At 45.8% G+C, this 21,777-nt stretch overlaps 2 protein-coding genes across 4 annotated transcripts in view; one reads left to right on the top strand and one right to left on the bottom strand.

The window, feature by feature from the left end:
- itga4 (integrin alpha 4) overlaps positions 1 to 6,460 on the top strand; it is a 187,487-nt gene extending 181,027 nt beyond the window's left edge. Inside the window, exons 28-29 of the mRNA XM_028806210.2 lie at positions 5,590 to 6,141; positions 6,289 to 6,460. Of these exons, the coding sequence (XP_028662043.2) occupies positions 5,590 to 5,685 (96 nt within the window). The 3' untranslated portion in view covers positions 5,686 to 6,141; positions 6,289 to 6,460. The remainder of the gene's footprint in view (positions 1 to 5,589; positions 6,142 to 6,288) is intronic.
- Positions 6,461 to 15,913: 9,453 nt separating this feature from the next.
- Positions 15,914 to 21,777, bottom strand: part of cerkl (ceramide kinase-like) — a 230,398-nt gene continuing 224,534 nt past the window's right edge. Inside the window, exon 12 of one of the 3 annotated variants that reach the window (XM_051930642.1) lies at positions 15,914 to 16,517. In XM_051930642.1, coding sequence (XP_051786602.1) covers positions 16,436 to 16,517 — 82 coding nt within the window. In that variant the 3' untranslated portion in view covers positions 15,914 to 16,435. The remainder of the gene's footprint in view (positions 16,518 to 21,777) is intronic. The other 2 variants (XM_051930641.1, XM_051930643.1) reach the window with 2 other exon arrangements.

Below are 21,777 nucleotides of genomic sequence, written 5' to 3' on the forward strand. Positions count from 1 at the left end.
CAAAACTTTTTTAAAATATGGCAAGATCTTCTACTCAATGACATTTAAGAATAAGCTTCTATTTCGGGGAAAAGGATACCCCTCTTTTCTTGCTCCTTTTATAGAGTTACTTCGATTGTTGGCTCCTCTCTCTTTCTCTTGGGTGGGGGTCGAATTTTGTTAAATTTGACTCGACTGTATAGAATGTTATCTGTTGCTAATTAAAATCAATCTCTCTATTATAAAAGAAAATCTTGAGACAAGACCTTGGCCAAAAGAGTTTTTCAAGTCCCTCCCTCCTCTCCACCATTTCCGGTTAACGGTCCACGCCCGCGGTCCTCTCACCCCTCATTGGTGTGAATGCTTTTGTCAGACACACTTCCTGCACTCTCAGCTCTTATACATTTTTACATTTTCCTCACTTTTAAGTTCCCAATTTAAGAAGACATATTATGTCCAAATCTTATTGAAGAATTTCATCCCAAAGGGTTATCAACAGAAGAAATGAGTACACGGGCAATCCTAGCACTGAGAAACGATGAAGTCAAACGAATTGTCGATCGGTTCCACGTCAAATTGGTTAAATGTGTATCAATAGACTCTGCTGAAACAGTTAGTGGTGATGGTGCTGGAGATGAAAACATCAATTTACAATATCACGAAGAGTAACTACAGCCGTTAACATCGTCTGGTCTCCCACCGGCCGAATTACTGTTGAAAGAAGGACGTATCGTAATATTATTGCGTAATTTATGTCTGAGTGATGGGCTATGCAATAGGACAAGATTAGTTGTATTCAAAATTGTTCGAACAACTCTGACATGTAAAATTTTAACAGGCGACAAGAAAGGTAATGGAGTCCATCTAACATGAGACACCAAAGGAGATCTTGATATGCCAGTCGTATTAAAACGTTTACAGTTTCCCGTTAGAATAGCTTTTAATTTGACAATTAACAAATCACAGGGACAAACATTCAGCAAAGTCAGTTTGTTTATTAGAGAGAAAGAAACGAAATTCACTCACGGGCAGTTATACGTGGCGTTGTCACGATGTAAGTCCAAACACGGAATCAAAATTCAATACGATATTGACGAAAAGTTAATTTCCAATATTGTTTTTACTGAAGTTTTACAGTAAAAGTTTAAAAAGTATTTGCGTGTTAATTTCAAAGCCAAAATTAATGAAAACGTATAACGCAACGAATACCTCTAATGCAACATGAAACATAATTTTCTTTCAGTTTATTGCGTTTTACTATTCTTTACTATGGTTAATTACTTGCTGTGATGTAAAATAGTTAGTTCTGTTATGCATATGAAACAATTCCCATGAAAATAACAATCTGTTTAAATTGTACATCCGTTACCCCATACACAAGTGGCAGATGTGTGAAGAGGCTAGCATGTAGCGCCCGCCCGAGGGTTGGCGAGCGAAGTGAGCAGAGGGCAGAGCCCCCTAGTAAAAATAAAAAAAAAGAAATTTCACTAACGGGAGGAAACCATGCAGTCCTTTAGTTGCTTGTTTTATTATCAGCTGTCCCAATATCTCCTCCAGATTCTTCTTAAAGGTTGTCGAGGTTTCTGATTTAACTCCATATCTCTGTAGTTTGTTCCAGGGTCTTTATGTAAAGAAGAACTTCCTGGCCTCAGTCCCAAATGCTCTTCCCCTTCATTTCCACCGATGTCCTCGAGAACGCGATTCACTGTTTGGCTGAACCAATTCTGCTGGGTCTCCATTATCAATGCCTTTGATAATTTTGAAGACCTGGATGAGGTTCCCCACATGGACTTCTCCGTTCAGACTGAACAGGTTAAATTCTCTGAGTCTGTCACTGTAGGACGTGTCCTTAAGCCCCATGATGCTCCTGGTCACCCTTCTCTGCACAGCTTCAAGTGCTGCTATGTCTTTGTTGTAGAGTGGTGACCAGAACTGCACACGACACTCCAGATGTGGTCTCACTAGTACATTATGTAGCCATATATTTTTATATTATAATTGAATTGCCTTTATCTGTATATAGATTTTAAATGAATATCAGATCTTAATACATTATGTCCAGATACTGTATGTTAAAAAAGAAAAATATTCCATGGAGTGCACTTACTTTTTCACATTGTTGCATTGTGGCAAAGTGACACATCAGAAATCACAAAGTATATTAATAGGAATTGACTATAATTTCAGGGACATTGTGTTTCAACTACAGTGCATCCAGAAAGTATTCACAGCACATCACTTTGTCCACATTTTGTTGTGTTACAGCCTTATTCCAAAATGGATTAAATTGATTTTTTTCCTCAGAATTCTACACACAACACCCCATAATGACAACGTGAAAAAAGTTTACTTGAGGTTTTTGCAAATTTATTAAAAATAATAAAATTGAGAAAGCACATGTACATAAGTTTTCACAGCCTTTGCATGAAGCTTGAAATTGAGCTCAGGTGCCTCCTGTTTCCCCTGATCATCCTTGAGATGTTTCTGCAGCTTCATTGGAGTCCACCTGTGGTAAATTCAGTTGACTGGACATGATTTGGAAAGGCACACACCTGTCCATATAAGGTCCCACAGTTGACAGTTCATGTCAGAGCACAAACCAAGCATGAAGTCAAAGGAATTGTCTGTAGACCTCCGAGGCAGGATTGTCTCGAGGTACAAATCTGGGGGAGGTTACAGAAAAATTTCTGCTGCTTTGAAGGTCCCAATGAGCACAGTGGCCTCCATTATCCATAAGTGGAAGAAGTTCAAAACCACCAGCACTCTTCCTAGAGCTGGCTGGCCATCTAAACTGAGTGATCAGGGGAGAAGGGCCTTAGTCAGGGAGGTGACCAAGAACCTGATGGTCTCTCTGTCAGAGCTCCAGAGGTCCTCTGTAGAGAGAGGAGAACCTTCTAGAAGGACAACCATCGCTGCAGCAATCCACCAATCAGGCCTGTATGGTACAGTGGCCAGACAGAAGCCACTCCTTAGCAAAAGGCACATGGCAGCCCGCCTGGAGTTTGCCAAAAGGCACCTGAAGGACTCTCAGACCATGAGAAAGAAAACTCTCTGGTCTGATGAGACAAAGATTGAACTCTTTGGTGTGAATGCCAGGCGTCACGTTTGGAGGAAACCAGGCACCGCTCATCACCAGGCCAATACCATCCCCACAGTGAAGCATGGTGGTGGCAGCATCATGCTGTGGGGAACTGGGAGACTAGTCAGGATAAAGGGAAAGATGACTGCAGCAATGTACAGAGACATCCTGGATGAAAACCTGCTCCAGAGCGCTCTTGACCTCAGACTGGGGCGGCGGTTCATCTTTCAGCAGGACAACGACCCTAAGCACACAGCCAAGATATCAAAGGAGTGGCTTCAGGACAACTCTGTGAATGTCCTTGAGTGGCCCAGCCAGAGCCCAGACTTGAATCCAATTGAACATCTCTGGAGTGATCTTAAAATGGCTGTGCACCGACGCTTCCCATCCAACCTGATGGAGCTTGAGAGGTGCTGCAAAGAGGAATGGGCCAAACTGGCAAAGGATAGGTGTGCCAAGCTTGTGGCATCATATTCAAAAAGACTTGAGGCTGTAATTGCTGCCAAAGGTGCATCAGCAAAGTATTGAGCAAAGGCTGTGAAAACTTATGGACATGGGATTTCTCAGTTTTTTTATTTTTAATAAATTTGCAAAAACCTCAAGTAAACTTTTGTCACGTTGTCATTATGGGGTGTTGAGTGTAGAATTCTGAGGAAAAAAATGAATTTAATCCATTTTGGAATAAGGCTGTAACATAACAAAATGTGGAAAAAGTGATGAAGCGCTGGGAATACTTTCTGGATGCACTGTATAAAACACACTTGCATTGCCACATCTGGAGTGTTGTGTGCAGTTCTGGTCACCACGGAACAAGAAAGACATAGCAGCACGTGAAGCTGTGCAGAGGAGAATAACCAAGTGCATCCTGGGACATTCTCTAACAGGCTCACAGAATTAAATCTTTTCAGTCTGACCTGAGGAGACTGCGTGGGGATCTCATTCAGGTCTTTAAAATCCTCACAGGCGTCGATGAAGTAGATCTTACCGAATTCTGTCAGCTTAAGGAGTGAATCAGGTAGTCGAGGACGTTAAGGGGAAGAGCATGTAGGACTGAGGCCAGGAACCACTGTATAGGGCAGAGCAACCAAGTGCATCATGGGACTTGAGGACGTGTCATACTGTGACTGACTCGCAGCATTAAATCTGTTCAGTCTGAACAGAGGAGGCTGCATGGGGATCTCAATGAGGCATTTAAAATCCTCACAGGCGTCGATAAAGGAGATCTGGCCGAATTCTCTCAGCTTAAGGAGTGAATCAGATAGTCAAGGACACCTAGTGGACATTAAGGGGAAGTGCATGTAAGACTATGGCCAGGAAGTACTGTGTAGGGCAGAGCAACCAAGTGCATCATGGGACTTGAGGACATGCCATACTGTGACAGACTTGGAGAATTCAATCTGTTCAGTCTGAGCTGAGGAGACTTCATGGGGACCTCATTCAAGTCTTTAAAATCCTCAAAGGCTTCATGGGGACCTCATTCAAGTCTTTAAAATCCTCAAAGGCATCGATAAAGGAGTCCCAGCAGCATTCTAGCGCTTTGAGGACTGAGAAAAGCGCTATATAAATGTAATGAATTATTATTATTCTCTCAGCTTAAGGAGTGAATCAGGTAGTCAAGGACACCTAGTGGACATTAAGGGGAAGTGCATGTGAGACTGAGGCCAAGAAGCTCTTCTTTACGTAAAGAGTTGTGGGAGTCTGGAACAAAGTACCAAGTCATAGAGTTAAAGTAGAAACCTCAACAGCCTTTAAGAAGGATCTGGAAGGAGGTATTGAGACAGCTTAGCGATTAGCTAAACAAACAGGCTTGACCGACTGAATGGTCTCCTCTCATCTCTCAGATTCTTATGTGCTTCTGGAAAATGGTCCTGTGAACGAGCCTTTAATTTGAAGACCTCCATCACCGCTCTATCACATGGTCCTCCACAGGAGTAACACCAGTAAGCAATATGCTGGCAGAGAAGTCACAACTGAACAGTCCAACATTGTATCACCGCAACATCACACTGATCACTGTAACCTTGTGAAAAACGCTTTGAAGAATTCCCCAAATTAGCACGGAATCAGCGGACCTTGTTCGGTCAGAGACTTAGCTGTGCTGTTCCTGTCAACTGAGGACAGTCAAGTTATGTTGGCCGAGCGGTGGCTCTGAGACTAAGGATCTGCACTGGTATCCAGAAGGTTGCTGGTTTGAATCCCCATTACTGTTGGGCCCTTGAGCGAGGCCCTTAACCTACAATTGCTCCAGGGGCTCTCGCTGTACAGTGGCTGACCCCAAGGGGTATGCGAAAACTAACAAATTCCTAATACAAGAAATTGTATAAGATGAAATACAGAACAAAAATAAATAAATGAGAAGAAGAGCCGAGTCCTTCTGAAACACCAACATTGTGCTTCTGATTGCGCGGCCTTCATAAAGGCCGTCACAGTTGGGCTCTTCTAGTCGTCACCTCCAAAGGCCATCGCCGCCGGGCTCTTCTAGTCATCACCTCCACTCCAGTTCTCAGTGCTCTTCCATCTTTTATTTGCAGGTCGGATTCTTCAAGAGAAGTTTGAAGAAGCAGGAGGAGCAGCAGTTTCGACGGGAGAGCTGGGACTACGTGACAAAATCGAAAGATGTCTACTGAGAAGGTGGACAAACCAGCGGACATCCCTACGGAGCGCCCCCCTGTGGAGCTGTTTTGAGTGACACAAACTGTGCAGACTGGCGCCCCCAGGATTTTACTTTTATTTTTAAATTTGCACTTTATGCTGTATAAGTGAAGGGGCATCGGGATGTTCAGCTAACGGACTGTTTACACAATTTTCCTGTAAAATTGGAAGAAGATGAAGAAGAAGAGGATGAAGAATTCTTAGTTATTATTTTTCTAGAGTTTTCTAAAATAAAAGGCACTGACTTTTTTATTTTTTTGGTCACTTTTTATGAGCGTCACTGGTGGATTATTTAGCAACGCTGGCGATATCTGCCCACCTTTAAATGGTTGCCGTTCATTATAGGATGGTTTGTGCTGAACTGTGCATGTTGGTTTGAGGCTGGCACGTCATGCCTGGTGGCGTTTTGTGCGTTAGGTGCCCAAAAAGAAGTCATCCATCCATCCATTATCCAACCCGCTATATCCTAACTACAGGGTCACGGGGGTCTGCTGGAGCCAATCCCAGCCAACACGGGGCGCAAGGCAGGAAACAAACCCCGGGCAGGGCGCCAGCCCACCACAGGGCGTGAAAAGAAGTCATCAGCATCCTAATTTATTTAAATGTTTAGACTTCTTAACAGTGGCGTTTCGGCCCCGATGGGTGCCGTCCCACCAGTTTTTGCCAGCAAAAAATAAAAATCATTTAAACGACTTGAAAGGGAATACTGAACATTTTATCAAATAAATGTATTTGGATTGCTTTAAATTATGTTTAATAATCTGTTTGTCTAAAATGTGTTTTCTTACAGTGCGCATCCTCCAACTGTCACGGGAGCAAATCAACAAGCAGGATTTTAATGGGCCTCCCAACATCTCAGTACCATCAATAGAAACAGAGAAGTTAGGAGTTTGGGCCCACCAGCTGTGGCGTAGCAATGGATTGAGCAGATTGTGCAACGCACAAGGGCCTACGAGTTTGGGGGGCCCACTCAGCGCCGTATAGATTTAAAAAAAAAAAGTTTAATAACTTAAATCACTTGCACAGTTCATAATTCCCAGTTTCAGTGACATGTCTGCACCATCGCCATCCAATCCGTAATGATATTACGTATTCGTCAGGCCTGCAATTTACACGTATTTAGACTTTGGGGCTCAGAGTCTAATTGGAGGGTCAACACGTCCCAGTCCACCTTACAGAGAAGAGCACATTCCCCAATTTGGCAACCTTTGGCGTGGCATAGCGGGATATGAACGGAAGAACTTTTGAAGGACGTCACATGATTAGTGTAAATGTACATTATTATCGTAAATAACTGGTACTTTTATACTTTGATTTGATGTCAACAGTTTTTGAAAGTTGAATTTGAAGATTCTGTTGTTAAGTTGTGGTCCCCCGTTAATCAGCAAACATCAAATATTTGAACAATTTGACGCTTTTTATTCTCTCACCAACTGTCACGGGAGCAAATCAACCACCAAGTCCCCTCTGTGTATTTAATGACCCTCCCAACATCACAGGTACACTTGTCACACCTGCTCCTGTTGTCAGACATCTTGGTGTTTTGTTTGAATCATCACTTAACTTTGAGGCACACGTCAGGTCTCTGTCCAAAATTTCATTCTATCATCTCCGTCACGTTGCCCGCCTCCGTCCATTTCTGTCCTTTAAAGATACTCAGACTCTGGTTTGTTGTTTCATGATGTCTCGTACCTCTTCATCCCTGATGTCTCGTGCCCCTTCATAATCTGCACAGAGGCTACAGCACATTCAGAACTCCGCAGCCACACAAAGTGTTCTGCTCAACGTGTCCCTTGTTCTCTCCTAACTTCACCGCTTCCATCAAGGATTACATTCAAGATTCTTCTTCTCACCTTCAAAGCCCTCCATAACCTTCACCCCCCTCTACCTCACTCAGCTCCGAGCTCCTTACACTCCTTGTCGCTCTCTCAGGTCCTTGCGCAGTCATCTCCTTACCGTCTCTCCAGCTAACTCTTCAGTGTTATGGCCCCTCTTCCTCAGTCTCTCCGAGTTTGCTCCTCTTCCTCCACTTTTAAATCTCAACTCAAAACTTTCCTCTTCGTCTTCTGTGTGATCTTTTTTTTGTTTTTCCCATTTGTATGTAAAGGCGCTATATAAATGCAACTTATTATTGTTATTATCAGTGATGGAAGCTCTGCCCCTTTAGGGAGATCTTTAAGGAAAGTGGACACCAGCAAGGCAGCAGGTGTGGACGGCATTTGCACTGGTATATCTCCTTAACCCAGTCTGTCCTATAAATGGTCCGCCATTGTCTCACCTCTCAGAAATCGCACTCATCCTGCCTGAAGGACTGTCGTCCCGTCACACCATAGCAATGAAGGGCTTTGAGAGTGCAGCTGGGGTGTCTGCTCATGGCACCTGTGCAGAAAGCTTCTGCATCTCACTGGTCAGTTACAGTCGCTCCAGTAGATACGTGGATGTCACCCTGATCCTCCATACAGTGCCAGCTATCAGAGTCATGACAAAAGAGGACCCCAAAAAAAAAAAAAAAGGTGTGGGGGGCAGACACCCGTATATTGTTCCGATTATTCTGCACCGATTTGTGCAGAATGGAGTCCACAATTGAACTAACTTGCTGGCACAAAGATGGCAGCTTTAAGGGAGACGGGAGGAAGTGACATCAATCGTGGGGCCGGAACCTGAAGTGGTGTCATTGGGCCCCTGGGGCCGGAAGTGATGTCATCATTTTGCCCAGAACCGGAAGTGACATCATCAGTGGGTGGGGTGTGGGAACCAGAAGTGACATCATCGGGGCCAGGCGGAATTTCCTGTAACTGGTCTGCAGAGAAGTGAAAGTTAGTGCACACTGCCACCCTCTGGTCTGGCATGGAAGTACTCTCACTCATGCCCTTTAGATGCCTCCCATGCCCACGTGTGTGACACGGCCTACCTGGACACCAGGAGTGGGTGTTATGGCATGTGTACAGTATTTAGAGAGTGTAGCTGTCTTCACTGGGACCAAGGGGATTAGCCCAAACTGGGCCATTATCCCCTGTTCCACCAAACCTGACAGCAGGCACCATGCAGTTCTGAAGCTGGCGCTCTCCTGGTATCCACCCAACTCAGACTGGTCCATCAGACTGGTAGTGAAGTGATAGTGAAGTGTGACTCATCACTCAACGTTTCCACAGCTACCCAGTCCAATGGCAGGTGGTTGGGCAGGCGACACTTGGCATTGCACACGGTGATCTCAGGCTTGGCCATTGCCTGCTGTGAGTGATGCCACAGAGGAGAGGCCATCTTGATGAGTTTGTGTGGTCTTAAGCACATTGTGGCTCAGCTGTCGTTGCTCCTCAGCACTTTCCCTTGACTGAGGCAGAAACGTGTGGCAAAGGTGACATCCTGTGACAGTGCCACTGGGCTCTTCATGCCAATGGAGATCTCATGGACACGTCTCATTCTGATGCACCTCTTAACAATGAAACACCTGACCTTTGTCATACGGAGGGCTGTGTCCACACTTTTCTAATCTTTTAAAAGCTAATTCCTACTTTTTTTCTTTATTATTTTTGCTGTGTTTTTTTTTGTTTTATTGCAGTAGCGACTTTGTATTTTTTTATGGTTTGATAAAAGTATGGTGATGGGAGCACCTCATGTGGGTGATTTCCATCGTCTCACAGGGGTTAATGGCTAAGAAGGGGCGGACGCCTTTATCGGTAGTGCAGGAGAGGAACAGGCGTCTGCTTTGGTAAAGTGGCGCAGGGGTGGAGTGGCACTCAACCGTTTGGACTCCTCACGCCAAGCTAGCATGTCTCGGATTGCTGGGGGCAGCTGCCCATGTTGTAGCGGTGCTACTGGGGTTTGGAAACTGCAACTCCCAGCAGTCCCTGCAGTGGCTCTGATTGGTCATCTGCTGAAGGTGCAAGGGCTGTTGGGTACAAGGAGGCCAGAGTGGCGTTTAAAAGGGGGCTAGTGTTACCAAAAAAGGGAGAAGTGTTTTGTGTTTCGTGACTAAAATTCCTGTCTGTTGTGAGATATGGCCGGCCATTCATCCCGGCCAGTACCCCCAGGCCACCAGATGGAGCCCTCCTTGCAGCATGGTGGTGCCCCAAATGCCAGCAGGGAATCATGGACAGTGGAGTTTTAATGCACAGCCCTGCTGGATACCATGGGGACCACCAGGAGTCGCTGCAGGGAGGCCCAGGGACTGTTATTTGTCCTATAACTCGGAAGTGTGTCTTAGTCACAGTGACAGAGGAAATGACGTACCGGACCACTACTGACGGAGCTGCATATGCTGGTAGGGAGACTCCCATGTTGCAGGGCCCGGAAGGAAGAAGCAGCCGAGTTGTCGGGTTAAAGAAGGATGCACCGGGCGTTGTGCTTTAAAAAGACTGCTTCCAGCTGTTATTTTAACCTCGTTTTTAAAAAGGATTTCTCCATTGTGTTTCTAACCTCCACTAGTTCACTCGTTTTATTGGATTATTTATTTAATGACTTATTTTTGATGCACTGCACTTTACTTTGCTTTGATTTTATTGATTTTAATCAAAGCACTTTTGCACTTTTTGCCCCATCCCCTTGCTTCATTGTTGATGTCTTCACTGTCCAGCTCATCGGTGACATTACTGACGGTGTCGGGTTCAAGAGCTCCCAGAAGTCAGATGGGAGCATGGAGCGAACCCGCATCGTCACAACTGCTTTGCCCGGGGGTCTATGATGCTGTTAAGATGGCCCTGAGTGGCGGACCTTCGTTCTGGAAGCCAAGTGCACTGCGGCTGTGACGTGGACTTTCTCAAAGACAGGTGCGATACAGTGCATCTGGAAAGTATTCACAGCACATCACTGTTTCCACATTTTGTTATGTCACAGTCTTATTCCCAAATGGATTAAATTAATTTTTTTCCTCAGAATTCTACACACAACACCCCATAATGACAACGTGAAAAAAGTTTACTTGAGATTTTTGCAAATTTATTAAAAATAAAAAAATTGAGAAAGCACATGTACATAAGTATTTACAGCCTTTGCCATGAAGCTCCAAACTGAGCTCAGGTCCATCCTGTTTCCCCTGATCATCCTTGAGATGTTTCTGCAGCTTCATTGGAGTCCACCTGTGGTAAATTCAGTTGACTGGACCTGATTTGGAAAGGCACACACCTGTCTATAGAAGGTCCCACAGTTGACAGTTCATGTCAGAGCACAAACCAAGCATGAAGTCAAAGGAATTGTCTGTAGACCTCCAAGACAGGATTGTCTCGAGATACAAATCTGGGGAAGGTTACAGAAACATTTCTGCTGCTTTGAAGGTCACAATGAGCACAGTGGCCTCCATCATCCGTAAGTGGAAGAAGTTCGAAACCACCAGGACTCTTCCTAGAGCTGGCCGGCCATCTAAACTGAGCGATCGGGGGAGAAGGGCCTTAGTCAGGGAGGTGAACAAGAACCTGATGGTCACTCTATCAGAGCTCCAGAGGTCCTCTGTGGAGAGAGGAGAACCTTCCAGAAGGACAACCATCTCTGCAGCAATCCACCAATCAGGCCTGTATGGTAGAGTGGTCAGACGGAAGCCACTTCTTAGTCAAAGGCACATGGCAGCCCGCCTGGAGTTTGCCAAAAGGCACCTGAAGGACTCTCAGACCATGAGAAAGAAAATTCTCTGGTGTGATGAGACAAAGATTGAACTCTTTGGTGTGAATGCCAGGCGTCACGTTTGGAGGAAACCAGGCACCGCTAATCACCAGGCCAATACCATCCCTACAGTGAAGCATGGTGGTGGCAGCATCATGCTGTGGGGACTGGGAGACTAGTCAGGATAAAGGGAAAGATGACTGCAGCAATGTACAGAGACATCATGGATGAAAACCTGCTCCAGAGCGCTCTTGACCTCAGACTGGGGCGATGGTTCATCTTTCAGCAGGACAACGACCCTAAGCACACAGCCAAGATATCAAAGGAGTGGCTTCAGGACAACTCTGTGAATGTCCTTGAGTGGCCCAGCCAGAGCCCAGACTTGAATCCGATTGAACATCTCTGGAGAGATCTTAAAATGGCTTGTGCACCGACGCTTCCCATCCAACCTGATGGAGCTTGAGAGGTGCTGCAAAGAGGAATGGGCGAAACTGGCCAAGGATAGGTGTGCCAAGCTTGTGGCATCATATTCAACAAGACTTGAGGCTGGAATTGCTGCCAAAGGGGCATCGACAAAGTATTGAGCAAAGGCTGTGAATACTTATGGACATGGGATTTCTCAGTTTTTTTATTTTTAATAAATTTACAAAAACCTCAAGTAAACTTTTTTCACTTTGTCATTATGGGGTGTTGTGTGTAGAATTCTGAGGAAAAAAATGAATTTAATCCATTTTGGAATAAGGCTGTAACATAACAAAATGTGGAAAAAGTGATGAAGCGCTGGGAATACTTTCTGGATGCACTGTAAATGGTGAAAAGGTTGGGGCCAAGCCCAGAGCCCTGTGGGACACCACAGGTGACGACTAGGGTGTGAGATTTTGTGCTGCCCAAGGCGACATGCTCAGTTCTGCCAGTCAGGTAAGATGTGAACCAGTTTTAAACATTTCCAATAGTGTATTGCAGGCGGTGAAGGATGTTATGGTCTATTGTGTCAAAAGCAGCTGTCAGATCAAGAAGGATGAGTAGAGATGGGGAACCAGTATCTTCTGTCCTCAGACGGTCATTGGTAACCCTGACCAAGGCTGTTTCGGTGCTATGGCCAGGGTGGAAACCAGACTGAAACTTTTGAAAAAAGTTATTCAGTTTGAGGTGATCATGAAGTTGTGCTGCAACTGTTTTTTCCAAGACTTTGGAGAGAAATGGAAGATTGGAGACGGGCTTATAGTTAGAGAGAACTTCAGGATCCAAGGTGGGTTTTTTCAGTAGAGGTCTGATGACCGCAGTTTTTAGTGCAGGCGGAATATGGCCAACCAGAAAGGAATGACTTATAATCCTGGTGATAAGTGGAGAGACAGCAGAGATGTTGGCCTTCAGCAAGGCTGAGGGAATAAAATCCGTAAAACCCACAGCAGATGGAAAAACAGTACATCCGGGCAACAGGTGAATAGCCAAGTGAGTAAACAGCTAAAACTTGATAAAACGTAATAAAATCTGTAAAATCCATGGCAGACGGTAAACGGTACAAGAAAGCTTTCAGAAAAATTACAAAACTAGTAATATTAGTAATACATAAATAATATTAGTAATATTAAACTCGGAGGGAGAAGCGGCGAACATTCAACACCAGCGTCCTCTCCACAATCAGTCTGGGGCTAACCTGATAGCCTGATATTTATTATAATAAATAACATTTATTGGACTTTTACCTGGTGTCTAACGAGTGGTCTGAGGGTTCAAGGGGACAATGGCGCCCCTATCTGTCACACTGGTAAGTTTAAGCATAGGCAGAGCGAATGGCTGTGGGGCCTACAGGCAAAGAAATCTCAGCGCGTGTTCGATGAATGGGGTCTTATGTTTAAGGGAAAAGGGATCCCCCTAAAAGCCTCTGCTAGGATAAAACGAGAGGCTGAAGTGCGCGTGTGTCGACCCGGTCTCCCAGTCAGCTGTGCACATCTGCGTGCCGCCATTTCCTTCCAGTTCTTCTTCTTAGCAAATCGGGTGTCGTGGTGATTGTGAGTGGACGGCCTTTCCCAAGTCCAGCCACAAAGTCTCCATTGGATTGAGATCAGTGCTATTATGAGTTAGAACTGCATCTCCCAGCAGTCCCTGCAGGGGCTGTTGGGGTCAAAGGTGGTCAGAGAGGGAAAAAAAAAGGTGTTTTTTGTTGTTGTATTTTGTGTTTCTTTTACCTGTCGGACTGCCTTCTGTTAAGCCGTATTTAATCGCTGTGTCCTGGATTGTATTCGTTGTTGTGGTCGGGATCGTCTGTCTACGTGGGTGCTGAGGATGGTTTGTGGATTTGCGGCTTCCCTACAAGTAAAGCAGCGCTCCTGAACCACCCATACAGTGTCTACCGGTAGGACTGTCTTTCATTCCCTTACTACATACAGAGCTCTGGACTTCCTCTCGTCATCTCTCATTACATCCGGTGTCATATTCCATGGACTTTGCTGTGTGGTGTTTGTGTTTATATCCATCCATCCATTTTCCAACCCGCTGAATCCAAATAGAGGGTCACGGGGGTCTGCTGGAGCCAATCCCAGCCAACACAGGGCGCAAGGCAGGAACCAATCCTGGGCAGGGCACACTCACACAATTTAGGATCACCAATGCACCTCACCTGCATGACTTTGGACTGTGGGAGGAAACCCACGCAGACACGGGGAGAACATGCAAACTCCACGCAGGGAGGACCCGGGAAGCGAACCTCCGGTCTCCTAACTGCGAGGCAGCAGCAGCGCTACCCACTGTGCCACCGTGCCGCCCTCACCCTTAATTCCCAGTCTTTATTTCAATCATTATTAAGATCAGTATATTAAGAGGTGCGTGTAATTTATTTATGCAGTATTTGTATACAAATAATTAAAGGATCAACTGTCCTAAAAATTCAGAAAAAAATAATTGTTTTTGTCTGTGGTGGGCTGGCGCCCTGCCCGGGGTTTGTCTTCTGCCTTGTGCCCTGTGTTGGCTTGGATTGGCTCCATCAGACCCCCGTGACCGTGTAGTTAGGATATAATGGATGGACGGATAATTGTTTTTGTAGCTCCTCTTAGCATTTTCTTGCTTTTCTTACACAGCCAGATACCCACCCTGGGATGAAATATAATAGAAAAAATTGTGCGTGTGTTCTATTGTTTAATTCTTTTACATACATAATATTTAAAGAGTGTGTGTCTATCAAATGTACATGTGTGTATGTATATATTAACTATATCTATATCTACATTATATTTTATATATATCCATCCATCCATTATCCAACCCGCTATATCCTAACTACAGGGTCACAGGGGTCTGCTGGAGCCAATCTAAGGCAACACAGGGCACAAGGCAGGAAACTAACCCTGGCCCACCGCAGGGCACACACACACACCAAGCACACACTAGGGACAATTTAGGATGGCCAGTCCACCTAACCTGCATGTCTTTGGACTGTGGGAGAAAACCCACGCAGACACGGGGAGAACATGCAAACTCCACGCAGGGAGGACCCGGGAAGTGAACACCCAGGGCTCCTTACTGCAAGGCAGTAGCGTTACCACTGCGCCACCGTGCCACCCTTGTGTTTATACTGTATGTTTATTGTAATATTGCCGTAGGGGTACTGGGTGGTATTATTATATTGTTTAATTTCATTATAGGGTGGCGCAGTGGGTAGCGCTGCTGCCTCGCAGTTGGGAGACCTGGGGACCCGGGTTTGCTTCCCGGGTCCTCCCTGCATGGAGTTTGCATGTTCTCCCCGTGTCTGCGTGGGTTTCCTCCCACAGTCCAAAGACATGCAGGTTAGGTGGATTGGCGATTCTAAATTGTCCCTAGTGTGTGCTTGGTGTGTGTGTGTGTGTTTGTGTGTGTCCTGCGGTGGGTTGGCACCCTGCCCGGGATTGGTTCCTGCCTTGTGCCCTGTGTTGGCTGGGATTGGCTCCAGCAGACCCCCGTGACCCTGTGTTCGGATTCAGCGGCTTGGAAAATGGATGGATGGAATTTCATTTTATTCTTTAATTTCTGTTAGTTTCCAGTGTGCTGTTGTTTTGTCTCTGTTTTTGAGTGTGGGCAGGGCAGGCCAAGGCGGGCAGCATCCCTGGCATCCTCTATAAAAAATGAATAAAATCACCGTTATCTTGACGGTGTGAATGTTAGCAGCACCGAACCGCTAGAACGTTGTTTTTCATCCAGCAGCCTCACCCCCTGCACTTCAGAGGAGGTCACCCACCTGCAGCTAAGCACGTTCAGGCCCGGCCAGTACTTGGAATGGGAGGCCATCAAGAAAAAGCGCGGGTTGGTGCTGGAAGAGGTGTTGGTGAGGCCAGCAGGGGGCGCTTACCCTGTCGTCTGTGTGTGGATCCCAATGCCCCACTGGAGGAGGAGGTCCGGACTCTACAATACAATACAATTTATTTTTGTGTAGTCCAAAATCACACAAGGAGTGCCACGGTGGGCTTTAACGGGCCCTGCTTCTTGACAGACCCCCAGCTTTGCCTCTCTAAGAAGACAACAAACCTCTCTGTGGTCATTAAGAGTAGGGTGTGTCCCCATGTCCAGCAGCCTGATCACTCTGGTCCCCCCCCCATCTCTAATTGGCTAACCACCTAACAGCTAACGTGTGGTGAGCATTCTGGAGCAGAAATGGCATCCCCCAGGTGGATGGTGGTCCCCTTTTTGTCTAAGTAGACCTCCATTAGTAATGAGTCAAGCGCTATATGAATGTAAAGAATCATTTTTATTGTTATTTTGTAGCCATCTACCCGTCGAGCTCTAGCTTGATGCTTGGCCTTGTGGTCCTGCTGGAGGAAGCCACATGTTCTCACAAGCCACAGGCTTCCTGCGGACTGCACTCAGTTTTCTTTCAGAATGCCTCCCAACCTATTTAGCTGTGTTCATTTGACTCCATACCTTCACAATCCTTCCATGGAGGGGTTTGGGGCGGGGGGGGAGTTTGGTCTACCTCATTTACTGCACCTACTTGCAAAAAAATGGATCATTTCATTAGAACATTAGACTAACTTGACCAAGAGCAGGCCACTCATCCCAACAAAGCTGGCCAACCCTGGTCACCTCACAGAGTCCCCAAAGTCCCACTCTGTCTAACACACTCCATGGCCTCTTCTCTCAGGGGGTCCATGGTTCTGCAGGTCATCACAGGCAGCTGCACTTTGACATCCCGTCGTCTGTTTCTTCTGTGTTGGCTCCAAAAAGAGTGATCAGCTGTGGGTGCAGCCTGGAAGAGACACAGAGAAGAAGACGTCAATGGCTGCAAACATTCAGCTTGGATTATCAAACAATGGAAAACACGGAAGAGTAGAAGTGACTGAGCAGATCAATGTCATGGTGTCCACAGCTGTGGTCAGGCAGGCAGGAAGGAGACCCGAGCAGAAGTCACTGTTATGAATGCAGACGACGAAGTGAATGAGGAGCTTCCATGATTCTCCAGAAAGAAGGGCCGAGGCAGAAATGAGCTCCTGTTACAGTCATATGAAAAGTTTGGGAGCCCCTCTTAATTCTTTGGATTTTTGTTTCTCATTGGCTGAACTTCCTTTTAATATCTGACATGCCTTATGGACACAGTAGGATTTCAGCAGTGACATGAAGTTTATTGGATTAACAGAAAATATGCAATATGCATCATAACATAAATGTGGGCACCCCAACAGAGATATGACATCAATACTTAGTTGAGCCTCCTTTTGGCCTCTAGACGCTGTCCTCCTATAGCCTTTGACGAGTGTCTGATTCTGGATGGAGGTATTTCTGACCATTCTTCATACAAAATCTCTCTAGTTCAGTTCAATTTGATGGACAGCCTGCTTCAAATCATCCCATAGATTTTTGATGATATTCAAGTCAGGGGGCTGTGACGGCCATTCCAGAACATTGTACTTCTCCCTCTACATGAATGCCTTTGTAGATTTCCAACTGTGTTTTGGGTCATTGTCTTGTTGGAATATCCAACCCCTGCGTAACTTCAACTTTGTGACTGATGCTTGAACATTATCCTGAAGACTTTGTTGATATTGGGTTGAATTCATCCGACCCTCAACTTTAACAAGGGCCCCAGTCCCTGAACTAGCCACACAGCCCCACAGCATGATGGAACCTCCACCAAATTTGACAGTAGGTAGCTGGTGTTTTTATTGGAATGCGGTGTTCTTCTTCCACCATTCAAAGCGCTTTTTGTTCTGACCAAATAACTCCATTTTTGTCTCATCAGTCCAAAGCACTTTGTTCCAAAATGAATCTGGCTTGTCTAAATGAGCATTGGCATACAACAAGCGACTCTGTTTGTGGCGTGAGTGCAGAAAGGGCTTCTTTCTCATCACCCTGCCATACAGATGCGCTGAATTGTAGAACGATGTACAGATACACCATCTGTAGTGAGATGTTCTTGCAGGTCTTTGGAGGTGATCTGTGGGTTGTCTGTCACCATTCTCACAATCCTGCTCATATGCCGCTCCTGTATTTTTCTTGGCCTGCCAGACCTGCTGGTTTAACACCAACTGTGCCTGTGGCCTTCCATTTCCTGATTCCATTCCTTACAGTTACAGAAACTGACAGTTTAAACCTCTGAGATGGCTTTTTGTAGCCTTCCCCTAAACCAGGAGACTCAACAATCTTTGTTTTCAGATCTTTTGAGAGTTGCTTTGAGGGTCCCATGCTGTCACTCATCAGAGGAGAGTCAAAGGGAAGGAAGCACAACTTGTAATTGACCACCTTAAATACCTTTATATCTCCTGATGGGACACACCTGTCTATGAAGTTCAAGGCTTAACAAGCTCATCAACCAATCAGCATTGAGCAGTGACAGGCATTCAAATCAGCACAATGACAAGGGGACCCACATTTGTGCACAGCCAGTTTTTCACATTTGATTTAATTTCATACAACTAAATACTGCGTCACTAAAAATCTTTCCTCGGAAAACACCGCAGGACTCAGATGTTCCTAGGAAATGAAAGACACACCACTGTTATCTTTAGTGTTGAAAGGAGAGTCCATTATTATGCAGGCTGATATGGGGTCCCAAAATTTTTCATATGACTGTTATGTGATCTGTCAGAATGTCGACATTTGTTACAAGTCCTAAAGGGTCTCTGAGGTTCTGAGTCGGGTTTGGAGGCTTTGAAGCACGAAGAGTCCGAGTGATTGTTGGATATTTTCGTGTATGGAGGTGTTGTATTGCCGTTTTTATTAATTATGAATCTCCGTTTCTGTTGTCACGCACTCACATCAGATGACCTCCTTACAGGGTCAGTCGAGGTTTGTGATGTGAGAGGGGGGCCCGATTTCTAACGCCCTTGTCTCTCTCTACCGGCCCAGTGATGGCTGTAGCACTGCCACATAAATTGATTTGCTGCGTTTTATCGTTTGTCTCTCTGTTACGTTATAACAAATGTGAACCCCATCTCCGTCTGGGCACAGAAGTGGAAGGCTTAAGATGGGTGGATTAGATTCACGTCATTAGGGGGGACCTTTGCGAGGTTGGGGGGTCTTGTTGCCATGAGGGTGCCATGGAAACCGACACAGATAAAAAAAAAAAAAAAAGTGTGAGAAGGTGGGAAGAGGAGAAGAAAACAACAGGGTGGAGGGGACAAGAAGCGAGGTATCTGAAGCCAGGAAAGAGAAACCGAAGTCCTATACAGTTTGATGGCAGCCCCCTCGAAGACGTCCCGATAAACTGAATGAAGCGGACTGGACGGTTGAAAGGATCGAGATCTGGGGGTCCTTGGTTTACGAGCAGAATTCATTGCTTGTACTCCAAAACCCTCGTATGTCAAAGCAAATTTCCCCATAAAAAGTCCTGGACACTCAGATGATTCGTTCCACAACCCAAAAAATATTCATGTAAAAATGATTAATACAAAATATAAAGTAAAAATACATAAAACAAACTAACCTGCACTTTACCTTTGAAAAGAATCATGGCCGGAGTGAGAGGAAGACGAGAGAGAGGAGGAGGAGGAAGGTTATTGTGTAGGGTGACTTTCACCCTAAATAACGGAATCACTGCCATCTGTTGGCTCACTGGAATCTTTTTCTTTTGTCACGGATGGCCGGAGTTCCTTGTCCGGCTGGGATGCCTCTTCATTTAGAAGACTGGGGGAGCAAGCGTGACACAGGGGACGCTAGATGGCAGCCCCCCATGGGTTATAGTGGTGCCTCGGACTCCCGCAGGGCTTCATGGGAGATGGAGTTGGATACAGCCAAGTGGGGATCAGGGGGCGCCGCAGCTGCTGCTGAGCCATGAAGAGCAGCTGGTCCTCCACACCCAGAAGTGCTGCCGGAATTAAGTGAACGACCACCTGGAGAACTTCGGGGTGCCTTATAAAAGGAACCAGCAGCCACCACTCGGGGAGGAAGGAGACAAAGTTTGCCAAGAAAGGGTGGAGGAGAAAGAAAAAGAACAAGAAAGGAAAGTATTGGGTTTATGCTTTTTGGACTGTGTTGTGCCTGTGGGAAACGGGGAAGGCGTTTCCCACGAGGTGAAGAAGATAAAACATTTGAGCGTCTGTCTGCGTCGGGTTAAGCGCTGGTATAGCGCCATCTACTGTCTATCTTTTTTTGAGACTTTAACAAGCAAGCTATCTAATGACGGTCGGTTTTGCCTCCTTTTGAGGATTTTGCAGAAATGTGACATTGCATTGTCGTTCAACAGGGTCATCGCTCGCACTGCTACAGCCTTATCGGACACAAAATTTACGCCCACCCACACGTGGTCACAATACTATATAAAGAGTTGACGCTCGTACGGATGTTGACTATACAAGTGAGGCACGCTGACTGATACCGAGCCTGGGAGACGATTGCCCACAATCCCGCAGCAAGAGAGAGAGAAGAACCATCAGCTCAGTTGGGATCACATGACAGACAAAGCGTAGACGTACCACTCGTATTGCAAGACCGCGCTCGTTTATCAAGTTAAAATGTATTAACAATTTTTGCCAAACGAGAGAGAGAAGAGGTTGGATGATGTGGAGATAGTGAATCAGGAAGTGCAACGGATTAGCAAGGAGGAAGTAAGGACAGCGATGAAGAGGATGAAGAATGGAAAGGCTGTTGGACCAGATGACATAACTGTGGAAGCATGGAGGTGTTTAGGAGAGATGGCAGTGGAGTTTTTAATCAAATTGTTTAATGGAATCTTAGAAAGTGAGAGGATGTCTGAGGAGTGGAGAAGAAGTGTATTGGTGGGCCGATATTTAAGAATAAGGGGGATATGCAGGACTGCAGTAACTACAGGGGGATAAAATTGATGAGCCACAGCATGAAGTTATGGGAAAGAGTAGTGGAAGCTCAGTTAAGAAGTGAGGTGATGATTAGTGAGCAGCAATGTGGTGTCATGACAGGAAAGAACACCACAGATGAGATGTTTGCTCTGAGGATGTTGATGGAGAAGTAGAGAGAAGGCCAGAAGGAGTTGCATTGCGTCTTTGTGGACCTGAAGAAAGCAAATGACAGGGTGAGGAGAGAGGAGCTGTGGTATTGTATGAGGAAGTCGGGAGTGGTAGATAAGTATGTAAGAGTTGTACAGGATATGCACGAGGGAAGTGTGACCGTGGTGAGGTCTGTGGTAGGAGTGACGGAGGTGGGATTACATCAGGGATCGGCTCTGAGCCCTTTCTTATTGGCAATGGCGATGGACAGGTTGACAGACGAGATTAGACAGGAGTCCCCGTGGACTGTGATGTCTGCTGATGACATTGTGATCTATAGTGAGAGTAGGGAGCAGGTTGAGGAGACCCTGGAGAGGTGGAGATATGAGAGGAGAGGAATGAAGGTCAGTAAGACCACCAAGACAGAATACATGCGTGTGAATGAGAGGGTGGTCAGTGGAATGGTGAGGATGCAGGGAGGTGGATGAGTTTAAATACTTGGGATCAACAGTACAGAGTAATGGGGATTGTGGAAGAGAAGTGAAGAAGAGAGTGCAGGCAGAGTGGAGTGGGTGAAGAAGAGTGTCAGGAGTGATTTGTGACAGACGGGTATCAGCAAGAGTGAAAGGGAAGGTCTACAGGACGGTAGTGAGACCAGCTATGTTATATGGGCTGGAGATGGTGGCACAGGAGACAGAGCTGGAGGTGGCAGAGTTAAAGATGCCAAGATTGGCATTGGGTGTGACGAGGATGGACAGGATTAGAAATGAGGACATTACAGGGTCAGCTCAGGTGGGACAATTGGGAGACAAAGTCAGAGAGGTGAGATTGTGTTGGTTTGGACATATGCAGAGGAGAGATGCTGGGTATATTGGGAGAAGGATGCTAAGGATAGAGCCGACAGGGAAGAGGAAAAGAGGAAGGCCTAAGCGAAGGTTTATGGATGTGGTGAGAGGGGACATGCAGGTGATGGGTGTCACAGAACAAGATGATGAGGACAGAAAGATATGGAAGAAGATGATCCACTGTGGCAACCCCTAGAGGGAGCAGCCGAAAGAAGAAGAAGACTCGCAGACCAAGTTCCTTGCAATCCAAGGTTTTCCTGTAATA

Source organism: Erpetoichthys calabaricus, chromosome 8 (genome assembly GCF_900747795.2).
Source record: "Erpetoichthys calabaricus chromosome 8, fErpCal1.3, whole genome shotgun sequence".
Taxonomy (NCBI): Eukaryota; Metazoa; Chordata; class Cladistia; order Polypteriformes; family Polypteridae; genus Erpetoichthys; species Erpetoichthys calabaricus.